Raw genomic sequence first — 19565 nt, 5'->3', positions numbered from 1 at the left:
CAGGCAATCAAGTCTATTCTATGTAAGAGACCTTTTCTACCATTCATAGAGAACACTTTAATAGCAAAAAACCCTACCAAATGTCACAATATAAAATAACTTATGCCATTTGTTTTGTTTAGTTCACAATCAACAGGCAAAGGAGGCATCTCCTCTCCCTGAAAAGTTTTGTAAATGAAAAGAACCACTGTTAACTTTGCTGACCAGACATGGCCCCTTCCTTTGGGCTAGAATAGATAACTAAATGAATTTTAAAGGTAACCACCCCTACCAAAGAAGTGCTACATCTGGGTTGAAATTCAACTGCTTCACCACCATGTTTTGAATATATATCATCAATGTGAACTGTGAAAATGAAATGTAAACACCCAAATGAGATCAAGGCTGTAAAACACTATAAAATAAGGAGTGGTAGCCCAGTACTGGGTTGATCACAGCACTGCCATTACGTGCGATCAACCCCCATCGATGGAGTAAACTTTTGTTATTTTACTTCCATTCTGCAGCCTCTCTGTGTGTCTCTTGCTAATTCCTTCTCTAACACCATGGCACTTGACTCAGTTACAGATGGAAAAAGGCACACTGTCAAATAATGCCACTTCAGAGGCCACATGGACCAGTCACCATGTCCAATCCCACAGCTGCTCCCCAACTGCACTTAGCAACATATGGTCAAAGACCCTTTCAATCTTCAGGGCCCTTTGTCACCAGGGCAACTCAAAATGGTTGATCTAGAGAGAACTTATTTCTATGTGGAGGAGAAAGATAGCCTGCAGGACCCACTTGGTTCCCAGCACCTGTTCTGCTGGGGAGACTCCCAGAGAAAGCCAGTCAGCGACTTCACATCTAGGAACCTGCTTGACCTTGGTCCCAGCATTAAATGGGTCCTTGAAAACATCTCATGAGTCCTCAATATTCCAGCTCTCATAATGAAAAGAATAAATTTCTACTTAAGTGAGGGTGTAGGAAACAGCTGAAATAGAAGAAAGGAAGCAGTATCCCAATTTAAAGCTTTCAGATGAAGCAAAGCAGAATCTGCCATATACTATGTGTGAATGTGGCTATGTGCCAGGAACCAAGCTGCAAATGCAAAATATTTCATTTCATTGAGTCATCCCAACCAAATCCCTTGGCAAGGATTAGTACTTCCACTGAACAAGGCAAATCTCAGAATATTCAAAGCACACAGGGAGTCTCAGTTTCTCTATTTACTTCACTATATGACCTTGGGTGATATTTTACATAAAATCTCAAGGCACAGTTTCTTAGCCAAAAATGAGGATAATAATATTACAAAATCACATGATTGTTGTTAGAGTTTAAGTGTAAAATATATACAAATCATTGGGTGCCTCACACAATGACTAATAAACATAGGAGGCAGAAGTAATGGATATCTATGATAAAAATAATATAAATGATAATGGCTGTAATAACAAATCAGCATTATTTTGTAGTGACAAAGATTCAAACGTCTGATTCCAAATGATGATTCAAATGCCTGATTACAAATTATTATGGAGATATCTCAAATAACTACGATTAGAGGTTCCATTTGACCCAGTTATTCCTCTGCTGGGTATCTTTCCAAAAGAATTAAAAGAATCAAAACACAGTGATATATATGCACCCATGTTTACAGCAGCACAGTTTGTAATGGCTAAAACTTGGAAACAACCCAAATGCCCATCAAGTGGAGACTGGATAAAGAAGATGTGGTTTTTCTTAAAATGGAGTACTACTCACTCATTAAGAATGAGAAACCAAATTTGAAGAAAGGAGCTAAAGGTGTAGGGAAGGTGTGATACGTAGGGGAAGAACAAAAAGGGAAAAGAAAAAAATGTGAGAGAATGAAAAGATGAAAATAAAGTGTTTGTAGATGGGGAGGGGAGGAGGGGGAGAAGGGAGGGCAGAGGTAAGGGGAAAAAAAAAAAAAAAAAAAAAAAAAAAAAAAAAAAAAAAAAAAAAAAAAAAAAAAAAAAAAAGAATGAGAAACCAGAGACATGTATAGCTAAATGGAAGCTATACTCATTGAAGCTATACTCTTAAGTGAAATAAATAGGACACACTTGAGTAAATACCAAATAGTTTCTATAGTGGGAAAAATTAAAAGTGTAAATAAGGTTCAAATGGTATAATTGATGGTGTGAAATAGAAAGAAAATGGCTAAAGGGGACGTTGTAAGAGGAAGGGAAAGGAAATAAGGGAAAAGAAAAAATGTGAGAAAAAGGAAAAAATGGAAACAAAGTCTTTGCAAATAGGGGAGGACGTAGTGGGCAAAGGAAGGGCAAGTGTATGGGGAAAAATAAGAACCACGACAAATCATATAAAGGTACAAGATCCCAATGATGAATGTAACTGTATCGTTTGCTTTAAATGTATCAATAAACTTAGTGGGAAAAAGTGTCTGATTCCAAAGCTTTTGCTCTTAATTCATACATCTGCAACACATTATTCAGAAATAAGAATCAAGATGCAGGAATAGATAGATCTAGCAGTGGAAGAAAAGACTGAAGAAAAAAGGAGGGAAGGAAATAGGGGGCAAAACAGGAAGGCAGAAAAATGATACATTACTGGATCATATGAATATGAATATATATTAATGCATATATAATTTTCTGCAGATATGGGAAACAGCTTTTCTTTACTAAAAATGGTAATACACATGCTACATTACTTCTTTAAGTGAAATGTTTTATCAAAAACATTGTTTTCCTTACCACTCTATCTCCAGCCCCAAGACATGCAGAAGGTACTCAATATAAAGATAGACTGAATGCATGTCAGCAGAAGATTTTGATTAGAATAGAAGTACAGCTACTCCACCCTGCTGTGTCTCTGATCCAGGCAGGAGGCTGAGTCCTTCCGGAAAGGATGCAGGGCTGTTCTGTTGGAAGGTGGCCTTCTGGGTGAGGTCAGAACCGTATCCAGTCCCAAACTTAGGAGCTGACTTTAAATTCATATTTGCAAAGTGAAGTCTGCAGGGAGCTGAGCAGCAGTCGCTCACCCCAGATGGAGAAGAGGAGTACTACTTAGGTTAGGATTGAAAAATTCAGAAGTTCTACTAGATGCAGGAATAAAGATGCTGCTGGAAACAGAACAATAACTCAGACTTTCTCATCATGTTAGAGATAAATATTTGATTCACAAAGCCTTCCAACCTCCTTCTGGACTATGATTAAAAGAAAAAAAAATCTACTTCTAAAAATGAAAGGGATTTGGGATCACAATTTAATTTCCTCTTCTCCCTGAGAAAAATACACAAGAACACAAAACAAAGTACCTGAGGATTTCTTAAAATTTTTGTCAATAAAGGATTGTTATTAAAGAAGTAGGAAGAGGTTTACATTTTTTTCTATAGAGAGTTAAAGGGCACTAGTATGATTTCAGAATTTATATCTTAAAAGACCTTTGAATTGATGGATTTAATCAGGTATGAAATTAAAATGAGGTGTTATCTTTAAAGGCTACATTTATTATAGTACAATTCGAGGATTTTAATATATGCCCAGAGGTGACTGTTTATCCGAGGTGGCATTTCTAAAATAACAAAAGATGATGCTGATAATTTTTTTCCTAACAAGATTTGCGATCTGTGTAGCAGGAACAACTTAACGTGCCAGTGATTTGTCCTCTTGTAACTGTTATTGATGACAAAGCACTAATTTTTACACATCAAAGAAATTAAATCTAGCTTTCCTACATATTATTGACCTTTACTGTACCCAAAGTGCCTCAGAAGAAACAAATTACGTTGCAGTAAGTTGTGAATTTCTTCCCTAAATTGGAGTTCACTCGATAGCTGCCTGAAAGCTGCTAACAGTAAGGGAAGTTTTGTCTTTAGAAGATGCTGCTCCTGCTTGGTGTGAGAGAAAGAAATGCAGAAAGGAGCAATGCTTGAAAGTGGACACTCTACTGATATATTATTAAATTCATCCTTCAAAGAGGCAGATTAGGTGCCAACCTTCACAGTGAGTTTATCCAGGAAAGAACAAGGATTTATGCTACAAATGGTATGATCTTTATTCATGGTATGTTAGAGGAATGAATTAAAATATCTAACAGCTTATTGGAAGCACAACGGATCTTTTTAACATGCAGGCCAGTAAACTGAGGGGGGAAGACCCACCCAAATTTGGGTATCACCAACCAATAGGCTATACCCTGGACAGAATAAAACGGGAAACAAAGAAGTGTCCCAGTTTTGGAAGAGCTCCTAGTCCTCACCATTGCCTTTGAACATGGGTACCCAATTTCTTCAACCTTCCAACACAGATTGTCTCGGGTGACTCTAGAGCGAACTTCCAGATCTTCAAGTTTGGACTGGTGCTGCATCCTTGATCCCTCTTGTTTTTCCATCTTGAAATAAGCAGCTACTGGCTCATCCAGCTCATCCATTGTGGACTCTCCCATATGCGTTCCTAATAAATCCCCTTGCATACCAGTACACCTATTTTCTATTATCTGTTCATTCTGTTCCTCTAGAAAACCCTAACTAATACTGATGGTGATATTCCATAAAATTAGAAGATACCTAAGATTTTTTAGAACCAATACTATGTGAGCACTTTGGAAAGCCCAGCACTCTTCTGGGTGCATCAGTGAACACATCAGACAAAAATTTTGGCCCATGTGGAGATTAAATAGGTGGTGACAGAGACCTGGAAAAGAACGGTCAAACAAGGAGATGAGGGAGAGGTTGTAATGTGAGCAAAACTGGGCAGGAGGTGAGAGACAGCGGGTAGACAACTAAAGGAAGGGTGTTTTAAAGCAGGAGGAACAGCACTGCAAAAGCCTTGAGGCAACTGAGCAACTGCAAAATAAATTTGAAATAGTGCTGGGGGCTCAAATGAGACTACAGAGGCCAAGGCAGGGCAGGAAAAATGAGAGTAAGAGATGGGGTCAGGGACAAAAAGAAACTTTCTGGTGACAAAACACTAACCCATTAATAAATGTTGAAGTCCCCTGAAATTCTTAGCAAAATTTGTGAGCTTTCTATAAATGTTCACTGCCTGGCCATCACCAAAAAGCACTATTGTCAGTATATAGTTCCCTACATTCACTTCCTGAAACTTTCACTCAGAAGATCCCTTTCTCTGTTCTGGAATGCCAGGGGAAAGAACAGAATCTGGATTCCCAAGTCGGACAAAGCCAGCAACGTTCAAGACTATAGCTCTTTCTACTGTTGTCCAAGATTAATATTATTTTTTTGTTTTCTTTAACCTTTCCCTTCAAATATTATAACCACTAGACCACTCAGTCCCTGGCAGCGCTCCTGAAGGTGCTCCAAGCTTTCAGAACATCACACAGCATGCATTTTTTTTTCAAGCAAGCAACATTTATAGACTCTGTAAACATAAAATGCATAGAAATAACAGGTCCTGCCTTAGCCTAGACTACTAGTTTTCAAACCTTGGTGGGAGGAGGAATTAGAAATTGCAGTTCCAAAAAAAGGCAAAAATTAACTATCCTGTACCAACTAAGTGAGAATCTGCCAGTGACCTAGCCATCAGCATCTTTAACATCCCAGGATTCCAATGGGCAAGCTAGATACCTTACTCCCATTGCTGACACTGAACATCTGGTAGTCAAATCACAGGGTGAATGACACTATTTTTTTAAGTGCCCAAGTATATTGCATACTAAGGTTAGGCTATGTATCCTCTGTTCCTTACTGTCACAATTTCTTTTTGAATCAAACAAAATTATATTTCATTTTCTGAACCATTAAAGGATTGGATACAGCCTATCTTTGTCAGTTACCCAAGGTCCCTCTGAATCCTCATTTTTCCTCCGGCTTGGCTTGCCCATCATTTCAATTTGCATAACAGTATTGCACAGATGTGAAATCTGGCTAGCTTGGAGTGGAGAACCACACCACAAACTTCTACTAGATCCTTCCTTTCAAGATGTGTCCACATTTGTCTCTCATAGCACCATATTTGATATAAGAACCCTATGTGTTAGATATTATTATGTCCCATTTGGAAATGAGAAGACGGGGATTCAGCAAGGCAAAATGACTGCCTGAGAACACACAGGTTAAGTAAAAGCCAAGAACTGTAGTTAGGTCTATATTTGATTCGAAGTCTCATGTTTTCTTCATTAGCTCCTTCTCATGGTTGGCTAGATAATTATCAACTCACCCAACTGCCATACTACACCGAAAACATCTCCATGAGGATACCATGACCATATCTCCCTTGTAATTTGATAAAACTGAAACTATCTACATCAACTTTATTACTCTGACAATCATTTCAAAGGTATTTATTGAGTCTCTGATACGTGCTAAAACTGCAAATATTAGGGACTCGGCAATGAAGAATTGATAAAAAATTCTTTTTCATTGAAGTTTAGATTGTTATGCTAGTCACTGAAGGAAAGGAAGTGAACTTATCATAACTTAATCATACTGAATCTTTGGTAGATTCTAATTATCATAGCATCCTTTTAAAATTATTCAGAAATCAACCTTCCAGAACCTTCTCCAGAACTTACACTGCAACCATCTTAAAAACATCTCATGCTCTTGAATATATGAGATGTGAGAAATCCTGGAGATTTGCTTGTGTCATGATAAGATGAAAATTTCAAAGTTAACTCTGCATCAGTGCCATCTGATAAAGTTTCTAGAATAAGAGAAATGTTCACTACCTACACTGTCCTTGATAGTAGCTACTAGCCACACAAGACTACTGGTACATTTCCAATGTGGCTCGTGTGACTGAGAAAATAAACTCTCATTATATTTCATTTTAATGAATTGAAATTTAAATGCCACATGTGACTGACTAGTGGCTGCCATACAAGGCTTTGCTGTTCTTGAGGAATCGAGATTATAACATTGAAAACCTCTCTAAGAAGAAGAAAACACAAAGTCAGAGAAACTCAAAATTTTGGTCATTACTTTTTCTATGAGTTCCTCTTATTATACTTAATATTTTTCTCTAAAAATATCCCGAGAATCAGGGAGACCTTATTAGAATCTAAGTCAGGACTTAAAACAAGTTAGTGACCAAAACAGATTTCAAGTTTCCCAAACAGAATAGACACTTGGCACTATTTAGCTTTCTAAAAAAAGTGTGGATGATGGTGGTGGTTGTTTTAATATGTTTATGACAAATGCTCAATTGGCCTAGAATAAAGCACATCCTTGCAATTCTACTAGAAATACACACAGCAAAAGAAATGTGTTTTTAAAAGACAGAAACAAAGGCCAAGGATTTAGCTCAGCTTCCGCCGCCTGTCTCACAAGTGCAAGGTCCTGAGTTCGAGCCCCATTACTAAATAATAATAATAATAATAATAATAATAATAATAATAATAGACAGAAACAGGCATAGGTATCTGTGATTGTAGTATTAGCTTCCTTTGGGGTCAAATATCTTACAGAATAATGATACTGGAAAACTAGCTCAAAATGAGACATTTTATAATTAACATATACTTTGTAACTGACAACCCTCAAACCAAATGTTGGTGGCTTACAGTATAGCAATGATTTGTTTCTTGACCACATTACATCCCTGTCTCATGCAGGGGAGATGGGGACTTCTGTCCCAAACAATGTTCAGGGACTCAGCAGCTTTCTATCTTACAGTTCTACCATCCCCTAGCTTTTCTACTACCTCCAGGGGAGAATAAGGGCAAAGAGAAAATGGAGATGATCATGTAGTAAGATATTCAGGTTCAGAAATGCTATGTCATCCCTACCACACCTCACAGGCCAGAATCCAACCACATGCTCCCACCCAGTTCCAGCTACATACCCAGGAGGAAAAGGAACATGGCATTGTCTTTGAAGCTGACACTAATATGAGTTATTTAGAAAGTAGGGAGGTATGAATTTAAGAAGGTATACATGTATTTATTCAGTTATTCATTTCAGAGCATTTGCAATGAATTTAATTATCTACACATATTTCCAGCACTGAATGATTAAGACTTTACTACATAAATCTCAGCTGTTTTCTTTCTCCCTTCCTGTACTTTAGACCTGACAGTGGTGCCTGCAAATACTATCCAGTGAGTAGGTAACTATCAAAATAGCATAAATAGATAAATAAATTTGTCCTTATTTCACTAGTCTGCTGAACTTCTTATAAGATCCCTAAAATACCTCATAATTGTTATGGGTCATATCTAGATGTCACCCCAAAGCCTTATGTACTCATAGGTGGGCCTTTGGGAAAGTGACTGACCCATAGATGCGGGATCATGGGTCCATGGTAATGGATTAGTTAACTGACAGGTTTATAGCTGGGTGTGATGTTGGGAGGTGAAACGTGTTAGTAAGAGGTAGGTCACTGTGGGTGTGGCCTGGAGATAAAGGGATAGATAGATAGATAGATAGATAGATAGATAGATAGATAGAGCCCTCTTCCTCCCTTAATGCCACATTCTATTTCCTGACTGCCACGTCCCTCTGCCATGGCACCCTGCCTTGAAGACAGTAGACTATGGACGGAAACCTCTACAATAAGCCAAAATAAACCTCTCCTCCTTTACTTGTGGATACTGGGTATTTTGTCTCTGCAACAAGAAAATAACTAAGACAATGATGAATCTCTCCCAAAACTTGCATTTTTAAATTATGCACCTGCATTTCAAAAATGTTGAAAAACTCTTTCTTCTCAAGCAAAATTTTTTTAAAAGTCATGTGTTGGATTTCTTCGGCACTGTATGGCAGAAGTGGAAACAAGTCCAGACTCTGCCTAAGCATTTAGAGGTTTGGGGTTGCTCGAGAAAGCTCATCATTAGCAAAACTGCTCATTAATACAACACAGAAGTTGGGTACATTTTTCTGAAAAACTGAAGCCTCAGACTCCTCTCTATGAGCCAATATCCAAGACTCTAAAATCTAAGCCATCAGGAAATATTTTTCAAATGATCAAAGAAAGAGCTTTTATCACAGCTGCCAAAAGAAAGCTCTTGATTAAAAATCAACGTGATTACTGCAAGCATGGGCTCGGGGCACCGGCCTGCCAAGCCCTTTGAGAAGACTCCTTAAGGGACAAGTGCAGTCCAGAACACACCGATTTAATTGTAACAAAATGAGATTGTCTGGAAGCATTTCGCTATATTTAACATAGGGGAGCAGTTTCCAAAAATGAAGCTTGGGTTTCTGGATATAATAATTAGGAAGTTGTCTGAGGGGCAAGGTCCAAAATGTAATTATTGCTAAATGGAGTGTTTGTCGGGGGGTAGAAATAAAGTCTTCACCATGGTTGCATGAGCCCAAATGGCCTGCCAGAAATACTGCTGTTGTTTTAATTCCTACTGGACATGTTTGAATGTGGAAGTGTAGCACAGGGGGGTTGTTATATACTAAATTGTGCCTCTCTCCCCCAAACTCATGCATTGAAACGCAATCCTCAATGTGATCAGAGCCTTTAACTAAATAGGAATAAGCAAGTTCTAAACCTGGGTCTCCAACCAATTGGGCCATGGCGTAATAAGAAAAAGATACATCAGGGATACATACGTACAGAGAAGAGATCTCATGGGGACACAAGGAGAAGGCGGCTCTTGGCAAGTCAGAGAGAGAGGCCAACCTGCCCATATCTTAATTTTTAATTCACATACTATAGAACTGTGAGAAATAAATTTCTGCCATTGCAGCCACCTAGTCTGTGGTATTTCTGTTATGGTAGCTGCACCAGCTAACCCTAAGAATGAATACATAAAAACTCGAACTATGTTAACACAGATATCTGGGCAAATAGGTATCAAATTCAGTTCAGCATAGAGAAGAACCAAGCCACAGGTTCCAGAATGAAGGGCAACGTCAGGAAAGTGACCAAATGGAAACGGATTATCACATTCACATATTAGTCAGACAAAGAGTATCTGCAGCTCATTTGAGGGAAGAGAAATCCACCCCCCTAAAAAAACCTAAGGTTTCTGCAAATCTCAGATACTACTATAGTGAGGCCAAGAAGGCTGTCAAGCGAAGCCATTGTGGACTTGGAACAAACGGAGTCTCAAGCAAGGCTCTGGGCATCTACTGACAAAACAGGCAGGAAAATGGGACCACACCAGACAGAGCCCCCTGGGGACACAGTTATGGTCCTAGAGTTGTGTGAATATAACTTGAGGGGTAAGCAGTTCTGCCTGGAAAACGAAAGAAAGCCCCAGTAGTTCTCCAGGAAGAGAGGGCTCTGCTTCAGCAGTGAGGGGAGAACCACGCTGAACTGGAGCAGCAGCTGCAATTCCAAGTCCTCTGCAAAGCCACGAATAACTGATGGAACCTGATAAATCATCTGGAACCCCTAAAATGCTGGCGAATGCCAAGTGGCTCTCTACTCCTGTGTTCCTTTGTTTATCACTCAGGACTTCATCTTGGGAAGCTTCAAGATTCCAGGTGAGAAGCCGATCTTGGCTGGCCCTAAGAAATACCACCAACCACCTCTTCCTCGTCCTCCTCCCCTGAGAACACTGAGCTAAGGCCAGACAGCTGTTGACCCAGAGGACACTTTTGTGGGCTACAGACAGAGCCCCCTGCAGAGAGGCAGCCCCATATGGATGCCAGGCTTGGCCGGGAAAGGGCCGCTGGCTCTCAGCCTCTACTGGCCCCACAGATTGGCATGCTTGAGTAGGATGCAATCTGTACAACCATATGAGATGCTCCGGTGTAAATGCCAGAGCCTGGGAATCCTTCTGAGCCACTGTGCAAAGAGACAGGCAGCCCTTTCATCACAGCACAAGCTCAGTGGTTTTCAGACGCACTCTGTGACTCTTAATCCTGATTTGTCAACTTCACTGGATTAAGAAATGCCGAGCAGATTAGTAAAATGCACTCCTGGGTGTGTCTGCATGGGTCACAGAAGCGTGACCTTGGCTACTATATTAGATCCCTCGCCCTTCTCTCCCACTGTTCCATGCTGTACTCCTAGCCTCCTTGAACTAAGCAGCTTGGATACATCACACCTTTCGCCATGAGGTTCCTGCCTTGGAACCAGGAGAGCATGGACTGGAACCAAGAGCTAAATAAAACCTTTCCTCCTTTAAGATGTGAATGTTGGGTATGGTGTCTCAGCAACAGGAACGCTGACTGGTAGTCCAAGCACACGGGAATGAGAGGCAAGAGCAGCCATTAGAGCTGGCACAATATTGCAAACCCACTCTCGAGGCAAAGCGACCCAGCAATTTACAACTAAAAGTCAGAGGGACACACTGCACACTCTAAGAAACCTTTGAGAACGAGCCCAAACAATAAAAGGCCAGGGGAGGCTCCAGCCAGTAAACTAAAAGAACCACTAAACACAAAACTTCGAGATGAAAATGACAAAAGAGAACTTTATCTGTAAAGATGAAGCATAGTAGATAGTAGATTACTATCTAGAGACAAAATAAACTCAAAACTGAGGAAAAAAGGGGGGAGAACAGAGAGAGAGAGAGAGAGAGAGAGAGAGAGAGAGATCATAAATTCCTTATCAGCACTAATGGATTCCAGAAGAAAATGTGAAAAAAAGTATCCATAGAATTCAGATAAAGCCAATAAAAGAGTATCTGTTTAATGTAAAAAATATTTATATGTTTATTGCTTCTTATACAGTATCACTAGAAATGGTAGAGGCAGATATTTTAAAAAACAAATCAATAATTCCTTTAGAAGCACCACTGTCATAATGGAGAGAGAACCCTGCTCTGTAGAACAGAGGCACACAGATCCCAACCAAATGCAATCTTCGGAGCACAGGTGTGACAAGCCGTCCTGCCTCTCCAGACCCACACAGGAACTTCACGCTTAGAGTCAGACTCGGAACGCGGAGACAGCGCATGGCTGAAGTCGCTGTTCTGCTTTGAGAATGCTGTTGACCAGCTAACCCCCAATCCATCCAAAGGCTCCAATCCTCCAACCAAATGTGTGCTTCTTAACCACCGAGCTTTTGTGGCAAAGCAACTTGCAAACAGAAGCTTTGTCTTCATGAATGTCAGGATAGTCTGCAAGCTGTAGCACCACCATCCCCAAAGGTGCCTGTACCCCTTGGGCCTAGTGCAGCCCTCGGGAAGATGGACCCAGAGAAAGGACCCTGGCAGCCCCTGAGCTGCAATAAGGGAGTTCTGGGATCCCAGCTCCCAGTGGCAGAAAGGGTGACAAGCATACTGGCAAGCCATCTCTTTGGGCCCCGGGAGGAGTGACACTCGTGGCTGGAGCAGCAGAGAGGATTAATGCAGGTAAGTGCTCGGAGCTTGCCTGCTCTGTTCCAGTGTGAGGAGGGAGCTGCCCCTTCCCAGAGCAGGCTCACCAACGTGTTAGGCACACTGGGGAGCATGTAAGGTGACAATTTAATGGCCATAATGAATACGAGTGTGGGAAATCAACAGGAGAGGAAAGATAAATTTCACATCCCTTCTTTAGCATCAAAGGGAGACCACCCTTTGTATGTTTCCTCAAACGGTACTATTCCACATAGAGGCAGGCGCAGAAGGGAGACACTGAGGCAGTGCAGCCCCCAGCTTGGGAGAAATGTATAATATAAAGAAAGCTTGACCCAGTGAGGTGAATGAAGTTGTTTTGCTGAAAGTCACCATTTAAATGTGAGCGTAATGGCCTAAAAGAAATACCTTCACTGTTGTTGATGATTGTAAGTAACAGAAACCACCTACTGAGCCGTTGGGACCTCTGAGAGGGATAAATGGGTTTAGTCTTGCTCAGAAATGTTAAGTCACCTGCCTAACACCCTAGGACTAGGAAGCAGCAGGGTCAGGATTCAAATCCAAAAATAACTCTCCCTGCTACACCCCTTCCACCACCTCTACCACAACACCCTGCCACCTCTCACAACCTAGAGAATTAAACGCCACCAGCCCCAGATGCCTCAGGCTGACAATGGAAGAGGCCCAATTGCGCTGATCCTGAAAGGCAGCAATATTTTCTGTGCTGCTCGCTGCACTTCAAAGGGTCCTTTCACCAAGGCCTGATAGAAGTTCATCACATAAGGCCTCAGAGAATTCTTCTGTGGTCTCATTTTTCTGCTTCTTGAAATGCACACCTCTAGGTTCTAAAGACCATGTTTTGCATTTTGTTATATCCTCCGTAGCTCACACCGAGCCTCACATGAAAGAGCTCGAGAAATACTACTTGAATAAATGAATGATGTTCGAAAGAGAGGAAATAATGTAAGAACCAATTTGGAAGGATATAATGGTGCTAGCTATGGTGAGAAACATAAAAGCAATTTCATTCAATTCTAAGATGGAAAATAACACTGACATTCACTGTTGGGGGAATCCATGGTCTAATCTCCTTTAACGTCCCTAGCGCTTAATCTGTCACTCACTACACACAGATTTAGTACTTACTGCCAGGTATTCATTCTCAATTCTTTGAAGCATAAACTCAGCAGCATTGGATAATATAGCTGTGGAAATGCTTTGGGTTTCTTTGGGGGAAAAAAAAGTCTATGCACTTTCATTATTTCTCAATGCCATTGTAGATTTCCCACCTCCTTCATAATATAAAAGCTGCAGCAAGGGGCCCATTCATAAATGCACACTAACTTCCCCTCTGAGGTTGCCTGATGGGACAAAACGAGATGTTCTTTTTGAAGGGGGCTCCGTTGTCCATCCGGCACATCACTAGGACCTCTCCCTGTCCTCCTCTCCTCTGTCATTTCCACTGCTCCTTTAGCCCCGAGGTTGATCTTCTGGGGAGCACAATAAGCCAGGGAATAACCTGTGCTTTGGGGAACCCTGAGCAGGCAGTGAGATAGATGGGAAGGTATATTAGTCATCTCTTCCACTGTTGAAACAAAAATGGACTGGAAGGAGAAGAGGTTTATTTTGGTCCATTTTCAGAGTTTTCAGTCAGTGGCTGCCTGGCTCCAAGAAACACTACGGTTAGAAGGGTGTGGCAGAGGAAAGTTGTTCAACCCCTGGCTGCCCAAATGCAGAGAGAGCAAGGAAAAGGCAGAAAAGACAGGGAAGACAGTCCCTAAGGTTACCCTCCCAGCCAGAGACAGCCAGAAGAGTGTTTACTAATCTCCTGGGTGTTTTTCAAGCCAATCAAGTCCGCAACCAAGCTTCTTCCTCACAAAAAATACAGCGCCCAACCAAGAAGGCAAAATGGAAGCTGTCAACACCTGCAGGAACAACAGCCTTTTCTTCTAAAGCAGCTGTTCTCTACAATGTCAACAGGGCAGGGCATTCAGAAGAAACTGATCTCTCTACTCTGATGAAATAGCATTGAAACACTGATGGAAGACATTGAAAAATCATAAGTTCATACACACCTTGGGGGCTAAACAGGCTTTAAGCTGGGCAGTCCTTCACTGGCCACATGACAAAGAGTGCTGACCCTGGGACAAGCCCTGTGCCAGGGGGCTGGGAAAAGAAAGATAAGGAAGAGATCTTCTCTGCCTTCATGGGCCCTGCCATAGTCCAGGAAGATGATGATGATGATGGGGACAGCAGCAGGGGAGGAAGAGGGAGTTGTTGAACTGCTAACCTTTGCTGAGGGCTCACTGTCCCAGACCGTCACGTACATATTTACATGTGGCAGGTCATCTAAGTCTGTAGAAGGACTCTATTTGGGAAAGTGGTGTCATTATATAGTAATCTGAGGCTACTAGGACTCAGATGAAATGCTATGGGAAGCCAAAGAAATATCCTGTAACATCTTTCACTCCATTTTCTTAAGAGACTACCAGTAACAGTTGTTACCAAAGGGCTAAGAGAGGGTTATGGGAGTAAAACGGAACATGAGAAAGGCCCCTACCAAATCCAAGAGTCCTACCAAATCTCCCCACATCCCAGCGAAAAAGCCTGGGATTGCCTGATGTCAGCGTTAGGATACACAGCTCTCAACAGGGAACACCCAGGGCCATGCACATTCGGAAACGCTGCTCCTGGAGACCCAGGCCCAAGTCTTCCCACGCTCACCCCACACCACCTCACCTCTAGGGTTGAATGAAAAAGACTCTGCCATTACAATCTTCTGCCTTCCAGTCATTTGTACCTGGCTCCCCTCTGCAGGCAGACCAGACTTGCTTATAGACCACTCCGAGCCCCTCATTCTCAATTCCGACTCCTGCACTTAGAATGTGAAGTAATGCTGACAAATAAGAGAATCATATTTCATCTCTCATGTAGACCTCACGATGAAAATGTGTACTGCAGTATTTCCAAGAATTCTTATACTTTAAAAATTCAACTTCCATCATACCACGTCTAAATCTTGCTTGATTTATTTATTAAATATTTACTACTTTATATTTTCTTATCAATCTTTGTTGCTTTTTTATTTGTTTTGGCATTGAAGCACAGACTTTCTTGTATTTAAAAAGTTTCACATAAAAGTCACTTTTTTCCCTCCTTGACTGTAATTACCTGGAAGGTGAGCTCTCTACCATTGATCCCAAACTCTCCATATGCAAAAAAATGGTCAGAAGAGCCTATGAAATTTACCAAGCCCAGCCCGATCCCCAGAGTTTTTTATTTCAATTGATGTTTAGATATTAATGCTTTCCAGAGCTTTGATCTCGTTCTCTCACAGATGGCAGCACACTGCAAACACCTGGAAAGCAGTGACCCAGCAGAGATTCTGGTTTCATCGAGCCGAATGCTATCTTCTTGGAACTGGGTGTGGCTATCACTGACCCGTGCCCCCTTCACTGATCTGGGTGTTGCCCACATCTGGATCTTTCAGAAGTGTCCCAGGTGACTCCACTGTAACATCAAGACTGAGAATGTCCTGTGTCTTTGGGATGTCTTCTAGGATCTAGTCCAGCATGTGTATAGAACTGGCTCTCATATGTTTTGTATGAGAAAACATTGACGCAAAATATTCTAAACTCCATTTCTGCAACTTTCCACAAATTAATCTGAACCAATAAGGTTTAACTGTATGTTAATGTTACCATACTCACAGTCCCATAAAGCTGTAGGATGATGGCTTCAGGAAGTATTTCCTTCCTTAACAGGCAATTTCTTTACAATTATGGTGAGTGGAAGAACATTCAGTTCTCCATATTTAGCCTCAAGGACCCAGAGGCTACATCAATATACAGCAAATAAATCAGCACACAGAAAGTGCAGTGTTCTAAGGTCACATGGAGATGGCTTGTCTGTGTCTTCTTTTTAAGACTATACTCAGGCTTTCTACTGAAAAAGAAATTGAGCTCAACATCGAAGACTTCACAGTTTTATCAGAAGAGAACAGGCATCTGTGGTTGCAAACTCTTCATACTTCACCCCTCTTATTCCATTATATCTGAGTATAACCTCCACTTCCAGTTCTGACAACTCGCCATGCAGATCCACCAGTTACCACGGCAGCGCTTGCTGAGAGTGACCGGAAGTCTGAGGATGAGACCTGGGCTGGAGGTTGGGGTTCTCTTCACTCTTAGCCCTAATAAAAACAAGACTGAGAGCTTTACCCACCTTTGCATCCCCTCAGGACCTCTCAGAGGCCTTACACACACACACACACACACAAAGAAAGTTTGCAATAAATATTTGTGTTTAATATCTTTAATGCCTCAAAGCAAATCATACATATATGAGGTCCTGAGTTCGATCCCTGCTACCAAAAAAAAAAAATACACATACATACGTATACTGTGTATATATATATATGCACACACTCCATCCACACCCCTTTAAAAGATCCCCTTGAAAACATCCATGGTTTTTCTCTGCTCTTTGGGTAAAGGGTCTTGCCTTCAAGTTAAACTCAAATTGCACAGTTTAGTCTCTGTGTCACTCACCCTTCATGCTGCAGGTGGAAGGTTCTCCGGAGTTGCCCTCTGTGTTGCTCAGTTATCTCTGAGATCTGGTCATGTGACTTAGAGGTAGTGCTGAGCCAGTTAATTATTTTTGCATTACAGTGGATTACATTATTTTGCCAAGTGGATGCTCTAAGAGGCTTTAGGATAGTGAAATTTTACTAATGTATTTGCCAATATATTTTGCACACACCCAATGCCTTGGACAGGAGAGTATTTGTAAATGTAAGCTGGAGTTTGCCACTCTGGTTCTGAGGACAGCTATCTGACTTTTTTCATATCTTTCTGTTAGATTTCCAAATGGTATCATCCATTTTCTTCCTTTCTGCAGACTCTTTCTTTTTTTGCTCTTTCCTTCTTAGCTTTTTTTTTCTTTTTCTCCTTTCTCTTCCCTCTCATTCTTTTGATTTAGTAGCTCTACAGAACTATAGCTTGCCCGTTTCTTCAGGGTCTTCTTTTTGAGAAAAGTTATTCTTTTATCTACTTCCACATGCTGGCTTTCTAAATGGAGAAACTATTATTGTTTTTTTCTGGACACAGAGTGTCTTCGTTCCTTTTCTCACTGAACAGGCATCTGTGGTTGCAAACTCTTCATACTTCACCCCTCTTATTCCATTATATCTGAGTATAACCTCCACTTCCAGTTCTGACAACTCGCCATGCAGATCCACCAGTTACCACGGCAGCGCTTGCTGAGAGTGACCGGAAGTCTGAGGATGAGACCTGGGCTGGAGGTTGGGGTTCTCTTCACTCTTAGCCCTAATAAAAACAAGACTGAGAGCTTTACCCACCTTTGCATCCCCTCAGGACCTCTCAGAGGCCTTACACACACACACACACACACAAAGAAAGTTTGCAATAAATATTTGTGTTTAATATCTTTAATGCCTCAAAGCAAATCATACATATATGAGGTCCTGAGTTCGATCCCTGCTACCAAAAAAAAAAAATACACATACATACGTATACTGTGTATATATATATATGCACACACTCCATCCACACCCCTTTAAAAGATCCCCTTGAAAACATCCATGGTTTTTCTCTGCTCTTTGGGTAAAGGGTCTTGCCTTCAAGTTAAACTCAAATTGCACAGTTTAGTCTCTGTGTCACTCACCCTTCATGCTGCAGGTGGAAGGTTCTCCGGAGTTGCCCTCTGTGTTGCTCAGTTATCTCTGAGATCTGGTCATGTGACTTAGAGGTAGTGCTGAGCCAGTTAATTATTTTTGCATTACAGTGGATTACATTATTTTGCCAAGTGGATGCTCTAAGAGGCTTTAGGATAGTGAAATTTTACTAATGTATTTGCCAATATATTTTGCACACACCCAATGCCTTGGACAGGAGAGTATTTGTAAATGTAAGCTGGAGTTTGCCACTCTGGTTCTGAGGACAGCTATCTGACTTTTTTCATATCTTTCTGTTAGATTTCCAAATGGTATCATCCATTTTCTTCCTTTCTGCAGACTCTTTCTTTTTTTGCTCTTTCCTTCTTAGCTTTTTTTTTCTTTTTCTCCTTTCTCTTCCCTCTCATTCTTTTGATTTAGTAGCTCTACAGAACTATAGCTTGCCCGTTTCTTCAGGGTCTTCTTTTTGAGAAAAGTTATTCTTTTATCTACTTCCACATGCTGGCTTTCTAAATGGAGAAACTATTATTGTTTTTTTCTGGACACAGAGTGTCTTCGTTCCTTTTCTCACTGCTGAGACAAAATACCTGACACCCAAAGTTAAGGGAGGAAAGGTTTATTTAGCTCACAGTTTGTAGAAATTTTAGTTCATAATTGGCAGGATAGCTTCGCAGAGGAGAAACAGTCCATGGTGGGCAGAAGGTAGCAAAAGCAACAGGAGACCTTAACAGTGATTTTCTGCTCCTTTTATCTTCTCCAGGCTACTTAGGGCAGGCAGGACTCACACCCTTAACCTAATGCCCTTGAGCCTAGCATTGTACCATGAATCAATTCCAGGACCACACACCCTAGATCCACCCACCTCCAAAAAAAGTCCCATCTATGACTGCATGAGGCTTTGGGGGGACATTTAACACAGGCCATAACACAGAGAATTGCAAATAATTGTCAGTAGAGCCAACTAGCCATGTGACCACCTATAAATTCAGTTTCCCATTTAACAATTAAATTTCTTTTATTTTCAGGTTCTCACTCTCAATATACTGCCTTCTTCTCATCACTGAGAACTCCTACTCCTTTCTTTGTCCTCATACCACTTTTAAAAGTATGGAACCAGCCAACATTTCCACACAGGCATTTTCCTTTGCTTTAAGAATCTAGTTTCTTAAATTTGTATAAGATTTTGCATTTCTTGTACTTATTGTTGCTGCTTTTAGAAAATATCAGTAACATTTTATACCAAAGTCTAGTTACATCAAAGGTTAAATATCATTCAATTCATTAAAAAGTTTATTTTAAGGGTAGACAAAACAAAAATCACCATTTAGTCAGAAAATAGAAATCTGGACAATGCAGCTCACTTATTGCTTCCACATGCAGGAAATCATTTGAGCTCCATTAAGCACCCAAAATAATTTAGTACAAGAATAGAGGAGTCTATTGCACACCTTAAAGGCTGACTGAGCTGGGTCTTGGGAGTTCATTGGAAATGGGGACTCAACTGCTCCAAGAATGCCTGGGACTTCTCTCCCGCTCTTTCTTGTCTGTTCTCTCCATTCTTCTACTTCTGCAGAAATGTTTTCTCAGTTTCTCTACTTTCATGGAAGAAAATGGCTGTATCTGAAAGACATACTGGGAATCTGCTATAATCAAGAGAAAGTCTCCGGTGCAGAAACTCAGTGAAGTCACTTAGTGCAGAGAAGCC

The 19565-nt window shown here is 40.9% G+C and overlaps 1 protein-coding gene across 1 annotated transcript in view; it reads right to left on the bottom strand.

Moving 5' to 3' along the window:
• Positions 1 to 19362, bottom strand: part of St6galnac3 (ST6 N-acetylgalactosaminide alpha-2,6-sialyltransferase 3) — a 391438-nt gene extending 372076 nt beyond the window's left edge. The window contains exon 1 of the mRNA XM_010605156.2: positions 19309 to 19362. Within this exon, the coding sequence (XP_010603458.1) occupies positions 19309 to 19344 (36 nt within the window). The 5' untranslated portion in view covers positions 19345 to 19362. The remainder of the gene's footprint in view (positions 1 to 19308) is intronic.
• Between the last annotated feature and the right edge of the window lie 203 nt (positions 19363 to 19565).

Source organism: Fukomys damarensis, unplaced genomic scaffold, assembly GCF_012274545.1.
Source record: "Fukomys damarensis isolate Sample0158 unplaced genomic scaffold, DMR_v1.0_HiC HiC_scaffold_33, whole genome shotgun sequence".
Lineage (NCBI taxonomy): Eukaryota > Metazoa > Chordata > Mammalia > Rodentia > Bathyergidae > Fukomys > Fukomys damarensis.
Note: the sequence above shows the minus strand (reverse complement) of the source record. Positions and strands in the feature narration are given on the sequence as shown.